This window comes from Prinia subflava, chromosome 6 (genome assembly GCF_021018805.1).
Source record: "Prinia subflava isolate CZ2003 ecotype Zambia chromosome 6, Cam_Psub_1.2, whole genome shotgun sequence".
Lineage (NCBI taxonomy): Eukaryota > Metazoa > Chordata > Aves > Passeriformes > Cisticolidae > Prinia > Prinia subflava.
This window is the reverse complement of record NC_086252.1, coordinates 7,475,795-7,499,520: the sequence shown is the minus strand read 5'-3', so window position 1 is coordinate 7,499,520 and position 23,726 is coordinate 7,475,795. Positions and strand designations below refer to the sequence as shown.

The following is a 23,726-nucleotide window of genomic DNA, read 5'->3' as shown; positions in this document are numbered from 1 at the left end:
CACCCTTACCTTGGTTTTTGGTGTTTCACATTGTTTTCAGAAACTGAGTGATGAAAAAGCAGCCAAACGCTCAAAGCAAGAGAACCTGCACTTTCAACAATTGGCTGCCTGCAGCTATTTATTAGTATGTTCATTTAGAACAAAAAAAAAATCCGACAAACCAAAAAATATCACTTTCTCTCCTTACATGAGTACAATAGTTCTCTAATGGCCATTCACCACATAAAAGCATGAAGGGGTTTTGCCAACCAGATTTCTCCTTCCTAGCGCTGTCCACATCAATTATATCCTTTGAATTTAAGTGTCAGTGTAACGAGTGAAGACACAGAAGTGTTAATTTAAAGAGTTCAATAGCAGAGAAATAAAGAATTTATCCTTTGGTGTGCTTTGGCAGAGCCCAGCACTGCTGTTCAAGCAGAGTTCTCAGGGGTATCAATGAACCAACATACAAACTCTTTATAGAAAACCAAAATGCCTTTTTTTCCCCTGATTATTTAAGGTGTGTCCTGAAAAATACTGAGCAGCAGTAGGATTATCCTGGGACAATTTTGCAATTCAGGGTTTAAACGGCGATGTGAATGACTGCTCCTTATCTGCAATGTCCTATTTGTATTCCCATCCTTTGTCACCTTGCAGGGGAAGTGAAGTCTGCCCTGCACGACACACTGGGAGCCAAAATCAACACGAAGCAGGGAAAAGCACAGGAGAGATTGGACAAGGAGCATGCTGCGTGGTGTTAACTGTCCCACTCACAACTGCCCCACCCAAGCAAGGTGGCTGAATGAAGGACAGACAGGCAGGAGGGGCTGAGAGGACACACAGCACTTACCTAGCATCCCCTCCCCTCCTGGCTTTAATGCCTGAGTGGTGCCTGGAGCAGGTCGGGAAGAATCCAAGTGTCCTTCGTTATCCAGAATGTCTGAGGTGTCCCCGTTGGTGGCTATATCAGAGTCTGGGATTATTCCATGTTTCTGTGGGAAGCAAAAGCAATGCTTTAGAGCCTGCTGCTCGGAAAGGGAAGGATTGTCAAGTGCTCTTGTCCAAGATACTCTGAATAAACAATTGCTTCAATCATTCCATTAAATATGGCTGGGAGTCAGGAAGGAGAACAGATATTGCAGTTCTCAGTTCAGCCACTCTGACAGAAAGCATGTGATCCCAGCTCTTTTGGTTTTTTTTAACATAAATCTGCTGCATAAGATGTTCCTCACAGAAGTGTCTCCTACAAAAAACCTTCTTTATACTCCAGTCTACACTAAGAACTCACAATCAATAGTAGGGGAAAGGACTTTATATTCAAAACCCCTGAAAAATGGCAATTTATAGGCAACATGAAAATTGAGCTATTGCTACTGAGCTAGACTTAATTTTTCTGCCCAAACGTACAGGGGGGAAGGGTCAGCAGATGAATATAAATTTCTTTTATTCCTCTTGCATACCTTCAGTTGCTCCTTCAGCACAACCACTTCGTCTCTAAGGTCATCCCGCTCACTCCTTATGGAATCAAAGAAATCTTTCTGCCTCTCTAGTGCCTGAGTTCCCAACACAGACAGAGGGCGAGGAGATGTGAAGAAAGGAAGGGAGACAAGTAAAGGCCGTGAAAAGCAAATGTAGACAAAAATGAGCAGATTTAAGATACTCAGGGGATGGAAGAGGCACAGATGAAAAAGGTCAAGTTTACAGATTACAGGACTGAGTTTGCATGCAGAGAGAGAAACTTCAAATCCAAGAAAGGCACAGCTTCTTCAAGAACCAAGATTTCCTGCCAAAGACATTCAGAGCCCAATTCTTCATTAGGAGTCCCTCAAATGAGGGTCCACTTTTTATTCTTGTCTGCTAGACAAACTAATCCATGCCCACATTGCTTTAGCAAGCACACTGAAGACATCATGCCATTCCCATGTGGTAATGGAAGGGCACAGAATTAGGCCCGTTGGATTTCAGGAGACTTTTTATTTTACATTTTAATTAATTTGAAAGCTGCCATTAAGTCATCCTTAGTCTGGGATGCACCATGTGCAAATGCATATTTGGCTACTGAACTCTCCCCTCCCAGTATTTCTATATAGGTACAAATAGAACAACTCAAAAAAATTAGACAATGTTCAGTTTGAAGCTGCTACAAATTGTTGGACATCACAAACATGGGCAAGCTGCCAGATTTCTTTCTCCTGCTCTGCTCAGGAAGCCTTTCAGTGTTCAACTGGAAAAGAAAACCAGAGTGGGTTTCCATGTGGCTGTGATAAGAGGTGGTGGGAAGGGATGAGAAGCAAGGGAGACTTTCATCCCAACAGCCTATAAATAGCTGCACTACCTCTTTACCCCACTCCAGTTTCTGCTCAGTCCGCAGATTAAATGTGAATAAGCGAAAACTCAGTGCTGATGGAATTGCATTATAAATAGCATTTCCTCTCCCCATATGGCAAATGCAAATGGTGCAGCACAGCAAATCAATTACCCTTGGTTTGAAAGCACACCAGCTGCTAGGTTTTCCTTGGATTTTAAGGTACTGGCCAAACACAACACTTGCTATTTGCTACTTCACTGGCAACATCATAGGACAGCCACACCAAGCAAAGGCACGAGGGAGGGTTTTATCCATGGGGTTTTACAAAAGCAGGATCAGGTGGGGAATGACAGTGTCACTCTGAACACATTGCAGGAGCTGACAAGTCCTACCCCTATTTTTTTGTCTTTCCACTCTATTGTCTCCTGAAGATCGGAAATTTCCCTGACATAGCTCTGCTGTTTCTGTTGCAGCTGTTGGATTTCCTGAGGGGCAGGAGCAAAACAAGAAGACAGAAAGCAGGTAACAGGTTAACAAGGAAGGCCAAGATTGCAGTGAGGCCAGAGAATGAAAAAAGCCAGGTGCTAAAGTAAATGAGTATCTACAATGCACAGTTTCTGACATCCCAGCTGAACCTGTGCTCCTGAGGACAATCTTATTACCCACAACACGACTTAGAACAAGTTACACAGTTCTGTTATTTTCCTCTGCATCTCCACAAACAGCAGTCCAAAATGCAATACTTAGGAAGAATAAGATAATGCTTAGGAAAGTAATATTTGCATTAGTCAGCTCTGAACCTGTCTGGCCTGAAACAGTAACATTTCTTCTGGTGAGTAACTTGAATTTGGAATAAAATTCTCCATGCCTCATATTCTCCACTCTACTGCTACTTGGGAATGTACAATCAAAGAAGCCATTAAAAAAAAAAAAGTTACTTACTGCAAGCATTTCTTCTCTCTGCTTCAAAGCCTCTTTGATTTCCATGAACTGAAACTGCAATATGCTATGAGCGTGCTTCTCCCTCTCAAATTCCTGTGAATAATGGAATATTCACAAGATTATTATTAATCAAAAATAGCACCCCATCAAAAAGAGGAAAATAAGCCCAAACACAAAGAAAATGCTTACTGCAATGTAATTCTTGAATATCCCTCTAATCACAATCCCACAAGAGTGCAATTTTTATCGAGTTTGTCCTTTTTCCAAGATGCTATTATTGCACTAAACACTGACATGACAGACATCATTTAGCCCATCTCATAAGCTGAGCAGCAGGTTGAAGAGCTTTTACACTCCAGTCCTTCAGACTGCACAGATGAATCGATGGGAATTTAACCCACTCTTCCCACATGGCCATGAACTGAAACTCAGCTGGACTTTATGTAAAAAGGAAAAACCACACTGTATCTTTCAGGAACTGTGTTTTGAAGTGGGGTGTAGTCAAATGCCCCAAGCTACAAGAAGGCAGTTTTGAAAACATAAGCCCCAGTTTTATTATTTAACACCAAATCACTGTCAGCTCCTAAATGAATGTAAAACTTAATTCAACATTTAACCGTGGAGCTGCTTGAATTGTCTGAACAGCACAATTCTCCCACAGGCTGCCTGGAGACATCTTTGTGTGTAAAAGTGCTCCAGAAGTCCCTATGGACAAACCACATGAATTTACTTTAGAGATGGAATAGAAAAGGAGATGTGATGTGATAGTATCAATGTAGCCTTTACCAGCTACAACATTTCTCCCCTTCTTCAGAAATGGCTTAGGGAAAATTCTCATTTCTATGATCACAAGTACACAACAAATTGGTATTCCACTTCATATTCATTAAACCAGCTACTTGGTTGAAATCTTGAGTAATAATTTAGCTGCCTCCTCCCAAAGATCTCTACCCCTCTCCAAATCTCTCCCTGTTATTTCCCATGCCAGAGCTATTTACATACTTTACTTTTCTCTTCATACTGCCTCCTGGATTCTGCCAGCTGCTCCTCCAGCTCCAAGAGCGCATCCTTCAGGGTGTCCACTTGGTACATGAAGTTGGTTTTCTCATTGTCCAGCTGAGCATTTGACACCATAGCCTTCTTGTATTTCTCCTCAACTTCAGCTAGAGAGTCCTGCAGAGAACAAGCAACCCCTGTCAGAGCCAGAAATAAAGGAGGACACTTTGCCAACCTTCAGTGAGAAAATAAAGCACCAAACCACAAGCTCACTAAAGCTGCCTGTGGAAAGCAGCCTTAATCCTGTGCTGGAGGCTTCCAGGAGTCCCCAGTGAGGAAAACCTCCTGTGTCCCCCCCTGGTTTGTGCCTCCAAGCAAGCAGCCTTACCTCAGCACGGGTAAAACGCTTCCTGTCCTCTGCTGCTTCAGCTTCTGCCTTCCCAGTTTTCTTCCTTCTCCCTCCTCCCCCTGCCCCTGCACATTGGCAGCTCAAAGCAGCTGCTGAGGATGACAAGTTGGGGTTGGCTTTTTTCTTTTAAAGGTAAACTGGCCTTGATTTAAGATCAGTTTGGATGATATGAGGCCTGAAATTAAGGCAGTTTGAGAGCCACTTCACACTAATTTCTGAGATCTCTGCAGTGTGGGAACCCTGAAATACTGACTCAGGAATTAGAATTCACTGTGAAAGAGAAAGCTGCAGCTTTTGTGACCTGATGTGTGATTTCCCATTAGGTTTCCCATATCACATCCCCTCTTCACAAATTTACTCTCTAAGATATAGTACCCAATATCTTGAAAACCCCTTCTGTCAGCTTGACCTGAATATAAGATACTGAGATATTTAAACAAGAAATGATGGTAAAATAAAGATTAGCATATTTTTTCATTTCTGCAACAAACTTTGCACTACTTGATTTTAATAAAGAAATAAGAGTTATATAAACAAAGAGTTATATAAACAAAGCAGTGTAAATATGCAAACAAGGAGGACACACACATCAACTTTTTAGTTTACAGATCAAACAATTTCTCTTGGAATTTGTGTAATTTTAATTGTTTCAACTGAAGTATGGGTGAGTTTCATATACTTCCTTTTGCAGCTGTTAACAGAACTAAGACAGTGGCAAAGTCTAAATCACTTTCATTGACATTTCTATTAACAAATGAGATAATTTGTCTTTTAGGACAGAGATTTGTCCAGTTCCATATGCTTAACTGTGTTTTGGGGCACTTTCCAGCCCCAGATGAGAAATACCGAGCACAGGAAAGCCACCAGGATTTGGAAGCTCAGAAAGGAGCTGGAAAGGAAGTATATGCAAGGAAAAAGTTAAGGAAATTCTGCTCCACTCCTTCAGCATGCCACATTTTGGGTTCTTAACATCAAACAGTGCAGCTTAGGTCCACATCACCCCAAAAGGCAGTCTAAGGGACATGGATTGAAAAAATTTTTATGCAGTGTGATTATTTTGCTCTATCTGCCACTCAGTGACCAGGAAAACCCCCAAAATTTTACCAAAAAAAGGCCTAACTACTCTGTTTCCATTGAAAACTCACTTAAGATGGCAACACCTTTATCTGTCAGCGCTGAGCTGATGACACAATCAGCACTTAATGCTGGCAAATGTTGAACTTATCTATCTGCCTTTTCCAAAAAGCCACAGCTCATGTCACTGCTCACTTAGGAGTGGGTGGTACGTGGATGTACAAGTTGGTTGTTGCATCAAAATGTATTTACTGCTTCATGGAAGTGGTAAGAGCTTCAGCATTCCTTCTTCATGTATCAGGCTTTGATACATGGAGTTTTGTTGCAAGAATTGTTTAAGGGTGTCTTCTCTCATCTAAAGATGAAACCAAACTGACACCTCACACAGCCTTTTAAAAATAAAAACATACAAGGTTCTAAACTCATATTTGTTTTTAGTATTGTAGGAGGTGAGTTCTAGCTCATCTCCCAATACTGGAAGGTTTCCTGGATTAGGAAACGATATTAAAAAAAAAACCAAACAACCCTAAATAATTTGAATTTGCTATCAAAACAATGACCTCCTCAAACCAGCAAAGACAATGTGCAGTAGCAACCAGCAGCCTTTCAGTGAACACATTTCTCACCACAACCCACCCAGTCAGAAGAGTCTGCCAGTTTGTGAGACTGCACAGCTCCCAGCCTCTGCAGGAGAACAGCATGCAAGGGGCTCACGCTGGGGCCAGGGTTAGTGCTCACACACCAGTACCTTCAGTTCTTTCAGCCCCTGCATGTATTTGCCTTCTACATCCTGAATCTGGTCCTTTAACTCATAGATGTCCTGAGGGAGACGGCGAGAAAGGTCAGTGACACCACGGACACTACAGGGAGGGACAGGCAGGGCTCACAGTGCCCCTTCCAACACACGTTAAGGGCTCTGACCCCAAGCTGAGGCCTTGCCAGACAACCCCATTTCTTAGGCAGGAGTTTGTGCTAATTCTGCCTTTCCTGGCTGGAGGAAACGGAATCTCCATCGTTAAGGACGAGGTGCAGACCGAGGTTCGAAGGCTCTGACAATCCCGGCCCTTCTCTGCCCCTTTCACTGATGATCCCCTTCTGTCCCCTCTCTGCTCCCCAGGAGTGCAGTTTGTGTTACCTCCACCCTCCTGTCACTCCCAGTTCCAGCATGGGAGGTGCCCTTTACAGCCAGTCCCATCTGAGAGACACCTCCAGCACAGCTTCTCCTCCACAGCACCCAAATCACTGCCAGCTCCTTCCTGGGAAAGGAGCCCGATAATAATAATTTTATAATTTATTCGGGGTTGAAGTGCTCCTCACCTTGATTTCCCTGATGGATGCTTCTGTGTCAGCTGAGATGGACGTGTCCCCACTGCCCCTCCGTGAAGAAGTCCCGCCCAGGGAAGCCAAGGTAGCTGCTGATAAACTTGAGACAGTTCGTGCTCCCTACAATCACACACAGATAAACTGCTTAGAACTTTCTTCTCCAGATAAATTATGGCTTTGTATGGCCCCTTTCCTTTTTGCTTTTAATACACACGTTACACCAATTGTTGCACTTCTAAATTATGCGCTTTTGATTAAAATAAAACTAAGAAGCAAAAATCGAAATCAAGATTTAACAGGGGAAACTAATGTGAAAAGGCAGATCAGAAGTATTTAAATAATACTGCAATAGGAGTTTGCATAATTTAGCTGCTAACTACTAATTCTTAATTGGAGAAAGTCTTTAGGGGCTGGTATCAGCCTGCCATTTTCAGAAATTGTACTAATACATCCCGTGGAAGCTTTGGAAGTTCCTCTCCTTTATGGATATTTATTTACTCTGCAGCAGTGGCCACATGAACTGTTCAACTGTGCTCAGGGTTAAGGTAGCAGCCTCCTCTTTTATGATGATGATTTATTTGTTTTTACATAAATAACTTAGGTTTTATAACTAAGATCTAATAAACACACACAGCTTGTGTGGCTTAGCCTAAAGCAATTTCAGCCAACTGCTGTTGAAGGTCAGCTGCTTAACATTGAGTAAGCAGGAGCTGAAAAGTTCATCTTCAAAAATGCTCCAGAAATTCCAATTTTGGCCTCACAATGGATTTTATAGGAGATTTCTGTGCACTCGTCACAAGCTCTACCCACCAAAAAGAATGAGCTTTGAAGCACTGTTGTCAGAATAATTGATAAGATCCTTCTTACCTTCTCAAAGTCTTTTTCTGGCCTTTCCTCAATCTGTAAAAGAGAGATTGAGAAGGAATCATTCATAGAATCAATAAAGGGTAAGAGAACACAGTAATACACCAGAAATGCCAAATCTTCCCTGTCCCAAAAAGCAAAGTGCCAGATCAGACTTGAAATCTAAAGCTTCAGACCTGTGGTTAATATTCCCCTCTCAAGACAAACAGGGACTGCAGCTTCAAGCAAAGATCCTAGACTACCAAACTGACCCTTGAGTCAAATATCAGGGATCAGTCCAAAGTCTAAATAAGTGGCTCTTTTAGGGTTTCACTTCAATTTACTAATTTACAAGAGAGATCCTGTACTAAGACTAGTCTAGAAGAACCCGAACAGTGAGGAAGCTGCATTTAGGGGAGAAAATTACTGTGGATGCAGACAGGTGAAGGATTTATAAGTTACAGAACATCTCCATCTTGGAGATTAAGTGTAAATGGAATTAAGTGTAAATGGAATTAAGTGTAAAAAGGACTGAATGAAATTAAAAACTCAGGAGAACTCAACAAAACCTGAATTCTTCTTGGAACATTCAGCACAGTCAAGATGTTTTCCCAAAAGACTCCTAGAAAATTAATGCCTTCTCCCAAGCAAGAAGAGCCTAATTGCCAAAGGGAATAGATGTTTTTGAAACTACTGGGAAAACAATCAGGATAGACTTGATGCAGGGGAAGGCAGGGCATAATTGAGGTTAAGTTGATAATTTCCATTGAAAACACACTCAAAACCTGCATCTCCTTCTAATCACTTTTGGCACAGTTGTTTGGAGTTTTTTTCTCTTATTATATAGAACAATATGGGGATAATCTCACTCATTATTCTTCATGTTTCCTATGTTACCCTATTAAAAAAAATCTCAGAGCTGTGAGGTACCTGTTATAAATCAGCTTTTTACACTCACATCTCACAGCTAAAATTCTCTATGAATTTGCCATAAGAAAACTTAAGTCTGAGGCTTTGAAGTAAAATAAGCCAGACTTAAAGCACTAGATCTAAACTTGCAAAGACACTAAACACGTAACATATTCAGGGCAGAAACCTCTCAAATCTCTGATTTTGGAGGCAATAAGAGAAGGTCATTAATGAAGGCAGACAATTTAGCTCAGACCCAATGAACAAGATGGACTGAATTGTGCAAACAGCTTTTTTTTATTTTCATGCCAGACAGCTCCAAGTGCTGGATTTGGCAGCCTTCTAGCCTGGCCAAACACTGTGTTGTTGTTTCTCAAGACAGCTGTGGCAGTGTCAATGATGGCATGTGACAAAAGATTCATGTGTCCACACACATCTACCTCTGGAAATCTCTGTACAGCCTTTCCAAAATCTATCTTACAGGGCACAACTAAAAATATTTTTTTTTCCTTCAGCCATTTGCACAACGGCCTCTTATTTTCTGGAACAAAGCGTAATCTCGGTTTTTAGCAAAATAAAGAAAGGAGCAAATATTGGTATGGTTTTAATGATGCACCACATGAGTCAAATAAAATCTTCCCTTTACAAAGGGGAATGTTGAAGACAATGTGGTGAGAGACATAAGTACAGTGAGTGTCTCTACTCCAGAGCACTCATAACCACACCTGTGAAGCCTGCTACGCCTTTATTGCAAAACTATCTTCAATAATAACCCTGATGGGGCATAATCTCGAATAACAAAAGCTATTAAGTAACATCTAAAATTGAGCTGGTTAAGGAAACAAACCAGATTTCATCTTCCCTAGTGATGCCCTTGCACACATCCACTTGGTGCCATGAATGCCATACTCAGAGCAGTTTCTCCTCAAAACCAGTAACTATCTCCAGCAATTTATTTAAATATTAACACTGGATTGGATTAAATATTAACACTCAAATGGATTCATTTTGAGAAAAGCCAGTTCCTCACACCAAAACAGCATCCTTACATTACACAGATGCCTCCTGCTACAAGACACTTTTCTGGGCAAAAAGCCAATCTGAAACAAGCAGCATTTAATTTTATGGTTACACAGCAGTGATACACCAAAATCTGTCTTGTAGAAAGAGAGAAACCTATTTTGGATTAATATTTCATACTGCTTTCATTGTGATTAATGTATTCACAGTATCCTTTAAAAAGATAAATTCTTCCTACAGGAATCAGCCACCAGAGGGACCTCCAGGTTTCCAGCTTTCCCCAGTCCCTCCCAAGCCCTCTGGCAGTTGATTCAGCAATAAATGAAACAGAGAAAGGTCAGGAGAGAAATGTTTGTCTTTATTCGAAGTTGTACAGAATTCTTGCCCAAAACACTTAGCTTCTGTATTAGCATTCAGTCAAGAACACTGCAATTATTAAATGGGCTGAAAAAGAACTTCTCCACCTTCACAAGTACTCAGCACAGCCCTTCATGAAAACATCCTGGCTCTGGGGCTTTTCCACACACAGACATAAAGGACTGACAGAACACTTGCCAGAAAAACAGATTTAAAGAGGGATGCACCTAATGGTACCTTTAATTTACACAACACTACCATGTTTCATTTGCACACGGGTATGGGTCTGCCTCTAATCACAGATTATCTTCCTCATCACCAACAACTGGGGCAATTTGTGCTTTAGTGCGTGAAAAAGCAGGAAAAGGAAGTAATTTTCTGAGGAACTCCAGCACACACATCTTTGTTTTGGCTGCTCTTTGCAAAATAAGTGCAGGGGGATCAGAGTTCAGCCTCTTCTGACAGCAATTTCGGAATAAATCCAGAGCCACATTACAAAAATGTCAGCAATTAGCAGAGCTCACCACAGCTGGAAACATAACCCCAGCAAAATCACCCCACAAACCTTTATATGGACAAAGTGCCTGGTTTCCCTGGATTAAAAGGGTTAACCCTTTTAGGGTGAGGCTCTTTGCCACCAGTGGAGTGTCCAGGTCAAAATGAGCCCCTGCAGCACTACCACAGAGCACCCAACCAAACAAACACCTTCTGTAAGTGCAGGGATCTTAAAATCAAGGAAAGACCAGGACTGAGGCACAGCTTCCAGCTTCCAGGCTCCTGAACAAGGCCAGGGAAGGGAAGCCTGGAACTCTTCTGTCTGTGTCACATCCCATGCTCAGGTATCAGAACTTCAGTGTTGAGTATGTGGCTGTCACTGCTCAGCTCCAGATCTTGCACTTAGCCCAACTTCCTCACAAAAGCAAGGGTTGTTTTTTTTTTTGGTGACAAATCAAATTAAGATCATTTCCTGCCCTTAAAGTAGCACAGCACAGCTTGAAATAGAAATGTGGTCCACAGCAGAGAAAAAAATTGTTAGGCTAGAGCTTAACACAGGACAGTATCTACCAAATCTGGAATTGAAAAGAGGTACTGCAGTCAGTCCAACCCCTCCTACAACCCCCATCTTACCAGTGTGATCAGCTGGGCTGGGGCAGGCAGTAACAGAGCTCCTGCTGCTTCTCCAACGAGAGCCACCTTAACTCCAGCAATTATTAGCAACAAGCCTTTCAAAGTCAGCAGGGGAAAACCACTGCTGAAGTTTGTCAGGTCTGCAGATGGTTTGTGAGAAGAATCCTCTCTCAGGAATGAGTGCTATGCCAAAAATCGTTGCCTAAACAGACTTATCAGTCCCAGAAATGCAAGTTAGCACTGCAGCAAATCCTCATTCCAGAGGGGCCCAAGGCACATCCAGACTGTCAGAGGCAGGGCTAAGATACAACCCACCCTAAACCTGCAGATACAGAGAAGGCAAAGCTTCCTAAGTGCCTCCACCAACATTAAGTCTGTCAGTGTCTTAATTTTATTTCTGCTGAGAGCACGATGAGATTCTGCCAGTGATCAAAGGTGTTCACAGGGACACACTGGGGAACAGGAGGTTGGGGAACAGCAGGGATGTGGGATCCTGGTCAGTGGCCAGTTGGATCTGAGTCAGCAGTGCCCTGGAGCCAGGAGGGACATCCCTGTCCTGGGGATCAGCACAGCCAGCCAGGCCAGGGAGGGGATTGTCCTGCTCTGCTCTGGGCTGGGGTGGCCTCACCGCCAGTGCTGGGGGCAGTTTTGGGTGCCACAACATAAAACATGATATAAAGGTGTTAGAGAGTGTCCAAAGGAGGGACACGAAGATGGGGAAAAGTCTGGAGGGGCTGTGCAAGGAGCAGCTGAGGGCACTTGGCTTGTTCAGCTGGAGCAGAGCAGACACTGAGGGCAGAGCTCATCTGCCCATCTGCTCATCACTGAGGGCAGTGGCCTTCATCTTCCTCCCCTGGGCAGCTCCCATCTCTGCTCCCTGACAGAGACAGGACACAGGGAACAGCTGGGGCTGTGCCAGGGCAGGCTCAGGCTGGAGATCAGGGAAAGGTTCTTCCCCCAGAGGATGTTGGCACTGCCAAGGCTGCCCAAGGAATGGGCACAGCCCCGAGGCTGCCAGAGCTTCAGGAGCATTTAACAACACTCTCAGGGATGCACAGGGTGGGATTTGGGGTGTCTGTGCAGGGCCAGGGGTTGGATTCTATAATCCCTGTGTGTTCCCTCCAGCTCAGGATGTTCTACAACTCTGTGTGTGCTCGGGCTGAACTCTGACTGCTTGTGCTGCTGCCTGAGCCTCCACAAGAAGGGAGAGCCAGGCTGAACCATCCTCATCTCAGCATCCAAACCTGCCCTCTCCTCTTGTTTTGCCTGCACTGCCTTAGAGAGCCTTCAGACAAACCCTTCTGCATCCTGAGGCTGTTTCAGATTTAGAAATAATTGCTCTTCACTAGTAGCTTCTTATTTTACAGAAGAAAATTAACAAAACTCCTGCAACTCATAATAAAAGTCCAGCTCTGCCAAAACATGCTCATGTAGAAAACATAGAGAGCTCAGGCCCATCTGTACAGAAATAGCTGATGTTTGCTCTCAGCAGTCTTAAGATCTGTACTTTATGTGAGGTTGGTTTAATATTAAACAACATATTTGCATATCTGCACTAACTGCAAGGACAGCAGATAATTACCAGGGGGATAACATGAAAAATGTTAAAGAAAAACCAACAAACAGCAAACTTCATTGAGATGTTGTGAATTCTTAAAATAACTGCAAAGACAAATATTCACAAATTGTGTTTAAGTATCTTCCTGCCTTTGACTGTGTTACCAGCATGTAATACAAATGAGAACAAGAGCTAGCAAAGCTGTGCACAGCAGGAAAACCACTGCAGGAAAACTACTGCTGCTTTTTGCTCACTGTTCAGTGAACAGTGATAGAAGGGGGAAACAAAACTCTGAGAAAAAAAATTTCAGAGCTGCAGTGACAAGCTCTTGTGTGCTTTAATTTAGACAGTGCCATAGAATCACTCCCCACTCTCAAGAACCCGACTGAAAACCCTACCAGAACACTTTGAAGCCTGTCAGTAACAGTGATCCCTCACTCTGAGCTACAGGAACAGCAATGTCTGTTTAATACAGGAAAAAGTATTATAATCACAAAGTGCTGCTGGATTGACCCTGTGCAGGGACAAGAACTTTTAGGATCAGCTGGAGTCACTATGACATTAACTCTCTGCTCTTCTTCAGGGTGACAGAGATAAGGGAAGCTCTTCACACCAGGTAATCAACCACTAATTAAAACAAAAGGTAATTTAAGGAGTGCCTGCTGTCTCACTGCAGAGCAGATCCAGCCTGGTGCTGACACAGCAAACTGTCTCCAGCCACTTGCATACCAAGAGGCCAAAGTGTAAGCAGCGAATTTAAAATCAAAAACCTCCCTTGCACCTCCCAGCATCCCGTGATTCCCATAAGCAACTCGCAGGAATGACTCAGTTGGCATCAGAAAACACCTAATGGAAACCAACTGCACTGTGTGGGCACCCAGTTCTTATTACTCTTACAGAATTGTAATGGAATCCCTGTTTATTCTGATTCATTTTTGCTCTGGGGGTAATTGAAATCCAGTTTGCAAAGCCATTTAAGATGTATTACTAATATAAGTTATATTCTGCAAGAACTCATAGCTCAGGGACCCAGGTTCAGGGGCTAATTAAAACACTGATTTATTTATAACTCAACGGCTGCCATACATTATCTGATGAAAATCCCTCTGTTTTTTAATAATTTTAAAAAGTGAGTGTACCCTCGGAACACCAACACTTCAGAGCACGCAGTTTTCAAATAGCAGACTACAAAACTCACTCTCTGTGGCAAATTAATGTTGTTATATTTCAGTTTACTGTAAGCTGCACATTTCCTCTACGAGACATCCTACTGCACTCAGCAGCTGTCCCCATGCTTGGAAATAAATCAGAAAGATATCAGAGCTGTAAACAACTACAGAGGGGAACAGCTACAGAGAGAAAGGGCCATTAAAAAAATGAAATCCAGAAACCTCCTAAAGCAGGGGATGGACAAGCCTTAGCACTTGAGCATTGTTCAGCCACAGCTTGTGCTGGGTGCTCCTTATCCTTCCAGCACTTCACCGTGCTAGACACTGCAGTGCCTGGCACTCCACAAGATGCTCAAATCCAACCTCTGGAGAGCCCTGCAGCTTTATGCTGCTCACTGGAGAGAAACTGAGCTGCTTGAATGCTGCAGTAACATTTAGGGTTTCCTGCTCCCCCAAAGGAGACACTGCACTTCCATCAACAACCCAGTCTTTTCCATGATAACCTTGCTGTGCTTTATTCTCCATTTAAAGCAAAAACAGCATTGTCATGAGAGTCCAAAGTGTACTTTCTGTTGTAAAAACACGCATCTGCATAGAAATCACTTCAGTTTTGCAATTTCTCCTCTGGTTTCCTTGTCTTAAGCACTGCCCAGAAGGTCAATTAATACCCTGAGGAACTGCCTCACGAGGGACAGTGACCTCTCTGCACGAAAAAGACCTTGAAGAAGAGAGGAATGAAAACAGCTGAGGGGCAAAGAGAAAGAGAGGAGCTCACCACTGGACTGGCCCGAGCAGAGCTGGCTCTGGAGGATGCCCGAGATCCCGAACCAAGGTAGCAGCTGTACTCGGAAGGCTGCAGCAGGAAAACCAGGAACAGCAGGCAGAGAAAAGAGACAGGCATTAGAACTGGGAAGGGAAGCAGGAGAGGATGTAGAGCACCACATCTGAAATTAGTTAAAGAGATGGTTACATGCAGCTGGACAAAGGAACAGCAGCGAAAGTCAGAGAATTGTTAATTTGAAAATCAAGGCAAGCAGTAATTCCACTGGCAGTTCAAGTAGAGTTTTGATTCAATTCTTAGAATACTAATCTTTTTTTATATATATATCTTCAGGTACCAGTTTCTCTACAAAAGGCTCCATCCTACTACTTTTCAACACCTCTGAGGCTCTCTGGTGAATCACTTTACCACATTCCCATGCTCCACAGCCCAAAGGAAGAAGCACCCATCTATGTGGGGATTAAAGTAAAAACTGAGCCCAGCCCAGAGACTGAGTCTCTCTCCTGGTTTTCCAGGACCTGCAGTCCTCATCTCCTGCCAAAGAAAGCCTTTTGGGTTTTTTTAAAAGGAAACATCTAAGCAGAGATGCAGGACAGGGCTGGCTGGTTGCTGACAAGGACAAAGAACGTGTCTATGCTGTTTTATTTCCAGAGGTTTTAATGCAGTGGAAATGGAGCTGGGAAATGGAACTTTAAAGCATCAGGGAAACAGAACAAGAACTTACTCTGGAAATAATGAGGTTATTTCAGAGGTGATTAGGACTGTTTTTAGATACAAACACACAGAAATCTGAACGGTTATCATAATTTGGAGATGCTGGGGGGTTTTTTCAAGGTGGTTTTTTTTTATTAAGTCACCTGGCCACTACAGGAATTCCTGGACTCTTTATCTTTACAGAAACAGCCAGGCCTTCACCAAGCCACTGCAGGGCTGCTCCACCATCATTAGTCACAATAACAGAGCAGCACAGCATCACCTGCAAATTCAGCTTGCAGCACTAATAAATGGTGAGAGGGTGAGCTGGAAATAACCCCAGCCAGAGCACGGGCACAGGGCCAGCCACTGACCACAAACCATTCCGTGCAGGGTGCACAGCCCTCAGCAAGCCCTCGGGCAGGGCAGTGTCCTCAGATGCACCCGGAGGGAGGCCCTGGCACAGGGTGTCCAGAGAAGCTGTGGCTGCCCCATCCCTGGAGTGTTCAGGGTTGGACAGGGGTTGGAGAAACCTGGGATAGTGGAGGGTGACCCTGCCAGGGCAGGGGTGAGAACAAGGTGGCCTTTAATGTCCCTTCCAACCCCAGCCATTCTGGGACTCTGTGTCTTACACTGGCTTTGTGCACCTGATCTTTCATTTCATTACGTGTAATACAAAACTCTGCTGCCCACTGTTTACAAGTATTGCCGATCACACCTTAATTCCTAAATTAAAGACAAAAAGCTGACGTAAAAATACGGATTTTATTTGGTCACAGCAGTGTTTCATGTTTAACAAAAGAAGAGTTTAGAATAAATTTGAAATGTGTGACAGGGGAAAAGTTTTAACTACTGAGGAGTCCCATATTAATGTTTCCAGGCCCTATTTATTCCACAGTTCCTCCCTGCGCATTGCAGGGCTGGCTGTGGAATTAAGTGGCTGTGACCAAGCAAGGCCCCTTTCAGCCTCACCCCCTGCATTCACCAGCCCTTCCAAAAACATTTTTCGGGAACAGCCACCCCAGGTGACACTCCCTCTCCAAGTTAAAAGTGCTGCAATGTTCAGAGGCATTAAAACAACCGTGACAAGGTCGCTGCCTCTGAGGCAAACCCCTCCCATTTCATTACTCCAGCAGCAAGTGGAAAGGCTGGGTTACACACAAATACCTGTGGCTCAGGGTGGGATGGGGATGGAGGGAGGGGAAAGCACCAATGTTTTAGTCCGTGTTCCCTCCTCAAACAGGTTTTGGGCTCATAGGTTTGCTGTGAATGATTTCTCGAGCTGTGAATCAGTGGGATGGCAAGAGGATGGCACAGCCCCTGAAGGACTGACAAGTGCTTAGTCAGCATTCTTGAAAGAGTTTCCTCCTCCAAGCTCATAAAAATGTTATGTTTCAAGTTAACATCAGTGCTCTCTCTTGAAGCTGTTCAGTCTTATGGCCTTGGATGGTGGTTATTTGTTTGCTGGGTTGTTTTGGTTGACTTGGTTTTGCTGTCATCAGTGAAGGGAGTGAGAGGCAGAATAAGCAGTGGGCCCACAGAGGAGGACTTCAAAGTCTAAAGAGGTTGGCTTTATTTTTTTTTTCCCCAGCTGGACACAACACCAGCAGATGGACTGCCTGGCCCAAACACCCACAGAAGAGAAGACCTGAAGGCATTTTCTGCCTTTTAATCTGTAAAGAGACTCCTGGAGTTTCTCTTTTTTGAAAGGAAACTATTTATATGATCTCATATTGTTGCTCCCCATCCATGACAGAGCCCATCCACTCTCAGGAACACACATTTTGGAAGCACTGTCACATATATGAACATAAAACATATTTGAATATAAATCCAAGAAACAAAACCAAGCAAGCCATATATTCACAAAAATAATTTACTTCCCACTGCTCACATGGAACTGATTTTTAAATTCTTGGCCGGTTATTTTTTAAACTTGTGTTTTTCACACTTTTGACAAGAAGAATTAAGTCTCAGGGAGGGAAAGGACTTCATGCATGGCCTTTCCAAGGTGTTTTATCTGCAATCTGAGCATGAGGCAGAACTGGATTCCCTGTCCCATAGTGGGATTGATCACTACTCGTTATTTCATGGAAGCTCGTGGGAATGGTGCTCCCACTGTGCTGCCCACAGCAGCAGGCCCTGGATGTCACACAGCCCAGGGGAAACGTCCCTGAGCCCGGCACAGGACACACACAGAGCAGGGAAAAGCAGAAAAGCTCTCTTACAGCGCGGGAACTGGGGGCACTATAGCGCCGGCTCCCGCTGTAAACGCTCTCCTCGTACACAGACGCCTACAATTAAAACACAGAGTCAGCACAGGAGAGGCAGCTCGGGCTGCACGGGCACAAATCCACCCAGGACACGTGGCAGCGAGCAGGATGGGCAAGGACAGGGACATCTCCTGTCACCAACCACGAGCAGCATGCAAGGGGAGACGTGCAAGGTCTGACACAGCCCCGAGGCCATCACAGCCCACCCCATGCGTTTCACACCCTCCTCCCAGGGCTTCACTCAGCTTTAAGTCAACACTCTGCCTATCCATGAAATGGCTACATCAATTCTTAAACTGATCCCATCTCTTTCACCTTCACTGCTGGTGCTGGCAGTGAGAGGAAAAACTCCCACCTGATGAGCTTCACTTTCCAGCCAGTTCAGTAAATTAATAAAATGGGAGGAAAATGCATATTTTAAGACTGAGTCCAATTAGCACAGAGATATATGGCTCAGGAAGCACAAGGGGAGTAGGAAACCTCTACCTTTAAGCTTTGAGAAAAAATTCTGAGAAGCTCATTTTGAACAAGAAGGCAGGAATTTGTCTAAAAAATTTTGTGAGTAGTTTTTTGTTGTTAAGCAACCAGCAAGAATTGATGTTGCCTCTCTGCCCTGCTCCTGGAAATACACCAAGGAAGACAACTCTCTCCACATGGACACGACACCCGTGGCCATCATCACAAACCCATTTCCACAGTCCCAACAGAACTGAAGGAAGGATCAGCAAATCCAGGTCTGCACAAACAGCATCACACAAGTGGCATTCAGGTGGATGGGACACCAGGGTGTGAGACAAATGCACCCAACGGGAACGACAGACAGAGGCAGGAGACAACACGTGCATGGCTGGGGGTGAGTGGCTCTGGTGTTGGTGCTCAGAGCATCAGCACAACAAACCCTGTAACTCCTGGCTGGCAGGGCATCGCTGTACAGCAGGGAGGGCTGAGGGAGACAAGCACAACACTTTTTGGTTCAGCAGAGTAAATGAAACAAAACAAAAAAAAAGTGCCCACAGCAGAATTAACCCTCTTGGTTGAGAGATTAGGACAACAGAAGGAAACCCAGTACACAGAATATTAGTCATCTGCACCATGAAAGCATTAGATCTCAGCTCCCAAAGACTAAGAATACCAAGCAGGCACGTGCATTTCCTACAAGAAGGGAGGACACGACAGTATGCAAAAGCAAACCAGCATAATTTAATTTTAGGTGGTTAAGCTGTTATTGTCTCCCACACATTTATGCACAGGAGCCAGAAAGGGGTTTCTCCTCACTTCAACCAAAGACAGAAAAAGAGCTACACAGAAGTGCTTCCATGTACACACCCCAAATGTTTCACACAGCTGTAAGATCATCTCCTGTGTGTTTTATTATTCACAAATGCAGCAAAAACCCAACTAATTCAGGAAAAAACCACAAGCACTTCAGTCAGAGCAGCCTGAAACGAGTATTAGTACCCATCCCCTCAGAGATGCAGCAGTTAAACAAACCCAGAGCACTCGCTGTGTCTGGCAGAACCGGGTGCAAGAGAGGCTCCAGCAGTGATCCCCAGCCCAGGGCTTGAGGCCAGGTCCTGCTGCTGGTGCCCCATCCATACCCCTGTGCTGTGTCCCCAGGCAGGACCTGGAGCTCTGCTGGAGCTCTGCTGGCACTGGGCTCTGCCACACACAGGGGACAATCCAACCTCCCGGCGGGTTTTACACCTTCACTGATGTTCTTCCAGCACTCTGGGAATTGCTTCCCTGTCATTTCATGTTGTGCAGACTGGATTGTCTCAAGCTCACCAGACTGACACGCTGTGCAGAGGAGCTGCCTCAAATAGAGAACTTCAGGTAATTAAGATTTCCCTTATCTTTCCAGACCAGTTGAGGCCAATGGCAGACAAGGAAAGGGAGGAGCAGCAAAGAAAAACGAACTGTGCTCATTTGAAAACAGTTTTCCATTACTCATTCCAATCTTAAAAGGTCGGATTTGTTTGGGCATTTTTAAAGTTTCACTAAAAAGAGCTACAGAGACTTTTGACAACTGGTCCAAATTGATTCCTAAGTACAGGAGGTTGCATTATCCAAACAAAGTCCAGGCCAGGTGAAGCTGGAGGGCAACAGACCCAATTTCCATTTTGGGAAGAAAGTTGAGATGTGGAAGCATAGCTGTTGCTGGGGAGACCCAGGTCACAGTAGTACGATGCCTGCATTGACAAACAAATCAAAAAAAACCCTCCTTGAGAACTCAGCTTCATTCTTTATTTCTTTAAATGGGAAGCAAAAAAGTAAATTATGTGATTACAAACTGCAAAGCAGTCAAAGTGGTCACAGATGCAAAAAGAAGAGAGAACTCCATTAAAGCTGTGAGGATGTGTGAAAATTATGTGACCTTTCAAACACTGGAAAAATGCACTGGTCAGAGAGCTGGTCAGCTTCCTCCTGAGATCCTGAGGACTTCATGTCCTGTTAATCTACACCCCCAGGAGAAGGTGAGATCCTGGGAGATGGAGAGCAAAGCCAGGGACCAAAAGTGCCCAGCAGGAAATGTGGGCAGCCCCCTGTCAGATACAGCAAGGCTGAGTGGGGAGAAAACTCTCCTCTAAGAAGTAAGACTTTAAACACCTTCTTTAAATTAAACACCTTCTTTCCCCAGTTTCTGCCTTGCATCCAGACATCCCTGCACTTTTGGTCCACTTAGGGGATCTTAATGAGGAATGGTTGTTCTCACACCTTCACCTCCTTTGCTGCTCTCCAGAGCTCTCCTTCTACACCTATTCCCCGACACCTTTCCTCTCCAAACACTTCTCAGGGGAGTCCAGACAGCCAAGGCTCTCTCCTTTCAGCAGCCAGCTCCTCACTAACCCTAACTCACCCTTGCTTCACCACTGTGGGCCATGGAGGTGGTAATTTCCTCACAAAGGAGGGAGATCTGCGGCAGATTAAAGAAATTTGTTTGCTTTCTTCTGTCGCTGTGAGCAAACAGATGTTTAGATATGACACAATACCCACAGGTACAGGCTGAGGGCAAATCACTGCCCAACCTCGAAAAAACCTAACCCAAGAAACAACCAACCACAAACCAAACCCCCCAAACAATGCCTGTAGAATAAGACTTTTACTGAAAGGAAACCTGAACTGAACTTTGAGAAATTACTTTCATTCCTGCTTAGAGTTTGCAATCTGCACCTGGACTGTTTAAGCACATGGCACTGATCATATTTAAGGGATCAATCCGTGACACTGCAAGTGCAGAGTCCACATGGAGATCAGTCCATTCTGGGACTTAAAACTGGCCACCTATTTTGGAAACAGCCATTGCCAGCAGGTTCATTCATCGTCTCCCTGCTGTCCTGAAGAATATTCCTCTTTTTCATTTTCCCTTGTCACTTTGACAATCTTTATGATTCAGCTCGGGCTTTTCTGGAGAGAATATTCCTAAAAAGTGAATGCCAGGCAGGCTGGCATCAGTTTGGTTTGAAGTTTCAGCTAATTCTGGGTTACCCCCAAACTTTCCTCCCTCTCCTAATTAATGATTAATCCAAACAGCAATGGAACTATAAGGAACCAACGATGTTGCTGTAATTAAGCCTTACTTAGACTAAACCCCCATGCTGCAAACGCTAATTCCAGGATGATTTTAAATTATTTAAATGGAAATCAAACAACCTCTTCTCCCTGGATGACTTTCTTGCAAATATTTCACTCTCCCTGTGGTCCTTGGAGCACTGGAGTACGTCAGTAAAGAGTAAGAACATCATTTGTCACCAGGGCTACAGAATAAAGCTCCTTGAACTCGTCCAATGGGCCAGCAAGAGTGCCAGCAACAGGACAGGCTGTTTTCTCAGCAGTTGAAGCAACAGTATTTCATTGTCTCTTATCCCCATAATGCCAGCTAAATTACATGGCAGCAGCAGTTTCAAATGGATGTGGAATATCAGGCCCCGTTTTGCTGTTTATCCAGGCTCCTGCTTAACTTCATGCCTACAGAGTAACCCCCTGAACTCTCTCTCATGTTCAGCGGGCTATTGCTCAAACACTTGGCTAAATGGAGGCTTAAAAGGAGTTTATTTTTGGCCTAAACACTGAGCTTTAGGCTGCATACCACTAAATTTCTTTAGAAGCCTTGATAGCACGGAGATCAGCAGGCTCTGAGCTTTTGTCTGGCTTTGTTAAAATAAAGGGGAAAAAAACCACATGAACAGCTCCCCCTCTGCCCCCAGGCTGTGCTTGGACAGCCCCTTTAAATCATGTGCACAATCCCCAATATTTAACAAAGCAGGCCAGGAGCTGCTCTCACTGACATCACTGAGACACAACACTTCTTGTGCTGGAACAGGAGGGAACACTGTGACCTGCATCCTCACAATGGAGTTAATAATTAAGCTTTTTTGGACTGGAAATAAAAGTCCATCAATGTTAAGTAGCTAAGCGGGAACACTTGCACTGGCTCTTCAGCTCTGCAGGCGTTTCCAGAGACTCTAGGATACTGTTTATAAAGGAAAAACAAAAACAAAACCCAAAGGCATTTAGTTAAGCAAACTTCAAATAAACAACGTGCATTTGGGGAAATTTCAAAATCTAAAGTCCATTTTAACTATGCAAACCTCAAGGCATGGACTGAATGAGGAGATTCAGTACCAGAGCACGGCATGAACACCTTGCAGAGGTTGACAAGCACTCATTCTGTCTCCAACACGTGGAAATCCTCCCTGCCAGTGCTGTCACAGTGTCATTTTTACCCAGTTTTGTTTACAAGTTAGAGCAGTTCTGGCTTCCAAGATCTTTCTGTACCAATTTCTGAGACTCCCCACTCACAGCCTGATATTTTGATTTTTTTATTTCCCAGACAGCTTCTTGCTGCACGTCCAGTGTCTGACAAACTCCAAACCCCACAACATGCAAGACAGGAAAAACCTGCTTCACCGCCAAAAAGAATTTGCTAATTAGCTTTAATCCCATTAAATGGAGTAATAGAATTTTATAGCAATAGAAATAATCTACTAACCCTGCTAGATTTTCTACTCTGGGATGATCCACACACATCTTCCTCATAACCATTGGTCTGTTACGGAAGGAAAGGGAAATAAAAAGGAAAAGACAAAAAAGGAGAGAAGAAAAGTTGACGTAGACCCAAAGGGAATTTTTAAGCAAATGTCATCACTTATAAAAAGCAAAGGCAGAGACAGAACTTTTCAAAGATACACCAGGAACAGGAGCAGTGCAGGATTAGGTCATGATTTCAAACATGAGGACACGAACATTTGTGTCACTACCTCTGTAACAGCCAAAAATGTCAAGGATACTCCTGCTTGCCCTTTTTATATTCAAACACTCTGTGAAGGGAATAGGGGACAAAATGGGGACAAAAAGGAGATCAGACACAACAACAAAAGGCATATATCACTATAGCTATTTATACCTCAGGCAGCTAAACACCTAAAAAGCAGCAAATTGTAGTAGGAGAATTAATTCTATTTGACAAATCCAGCTTAGTAAACATACAGTGCTGTATAAATTCTTTTTGATTTTGAGCATCAAAATTAAACCCAGACAGCGGCCATCTGCCACACCCCAGGATTCTGCAGCAGTCTGAGGGCTAGTAAGAGATTTGGGTGGGCTCAGCTGTCCTCCCTGGTGTCTGGAAGATGTTTTCCCTCAAAGGAGGAAAAACAAACAGGCCCAGAAGGAGTGTTCCATAAACAAGGTTGGGTGCTTCATTCCCTACGGCAGCAGCGCTGGGAATAAAACAAAACAATCACAGTGACTCAGTCCTGAGTCTGGGAATGGGGCGGTGAAGAGGAGAGGACAGACCCAAAAGTCTCCTCAATTCAAAGCATCAAAAGCTCAGGTTTCCCCAGCATTTCACTGCTCTGGTATCACCTCACAATGAGCCCTGGTTTAACACTGAAAACAAGGAAGCACTCTGTGTATTTGGGGTGGGGGTTTAGTGGAAATTTAATTAGAATTTCTATTCAAATT

The 23,726-nt window shown here is 43.9% G+C and overlaps 1 protein-coding gene across 44 annotated transcripts in view; it reads right to left on the bottom strand.

Moving 5' to 3' along the window:
• The window catches only part of LRRFIP1 (LRR binding FLII interacting protein 1), a 99,675-nt gene that overhangs the window by 14,988 nt on the left and 60,961 nt on the right, over positions 1-23,726 (bottom strand). For 12 of the 44 annotated variants that reach the window (XR_010080726.1, XM_063400083.1, XM_063400058.1 and 9 more), the window contains 11 exons: positions 22,753-22,809; positions 19,871-19,951; positions 18,661-18,705; positions 17,718-17,783; positions 14,791-14,868; positions 7,899-7,931; positions 7,026-7,151; positions 6,457-6,528; positions 4,232-4,402; positions 3,230-3,322; positions 830-971 (listed from right to left, as the gene is read on the bottom strand). Coding sequence is in view for 43 of the 44 variants with exons in the window: in XM_063400083.1 (XP_063256153.1) it covers positions 830-971; positions 3,230-3,322; positions 4,232-4,402; positions 6,457-6,528; positions 7,026-7,151; positions 7,899-7,931; positions 14,791-14,868; positions 17,718-17,783; positions 18,661-18,705; positions 19,871-19,951; positions 22,753-22,809 (964 nt within the window). In the remaining variant the exon portion in view is untranslated. The remainder of the gene's footprint in view (positions 1-829; positions 972-3,229; positions 3,323-4,231; positions 4,403-6,456; positions 6,529-7,025; positions 7,152-7,898; positions 7,932-14,790; positions 14,869-17,717; positions 17,784-18,660; positions 18,706-19,870; positions 19,952-22,752; positions 22,810-23,726) is intronic. The other 32 variants (XM_063400042.1, XM_063400047.1, XM_063400046.1 and 29 more) reach the window with 12 other exon arrangements.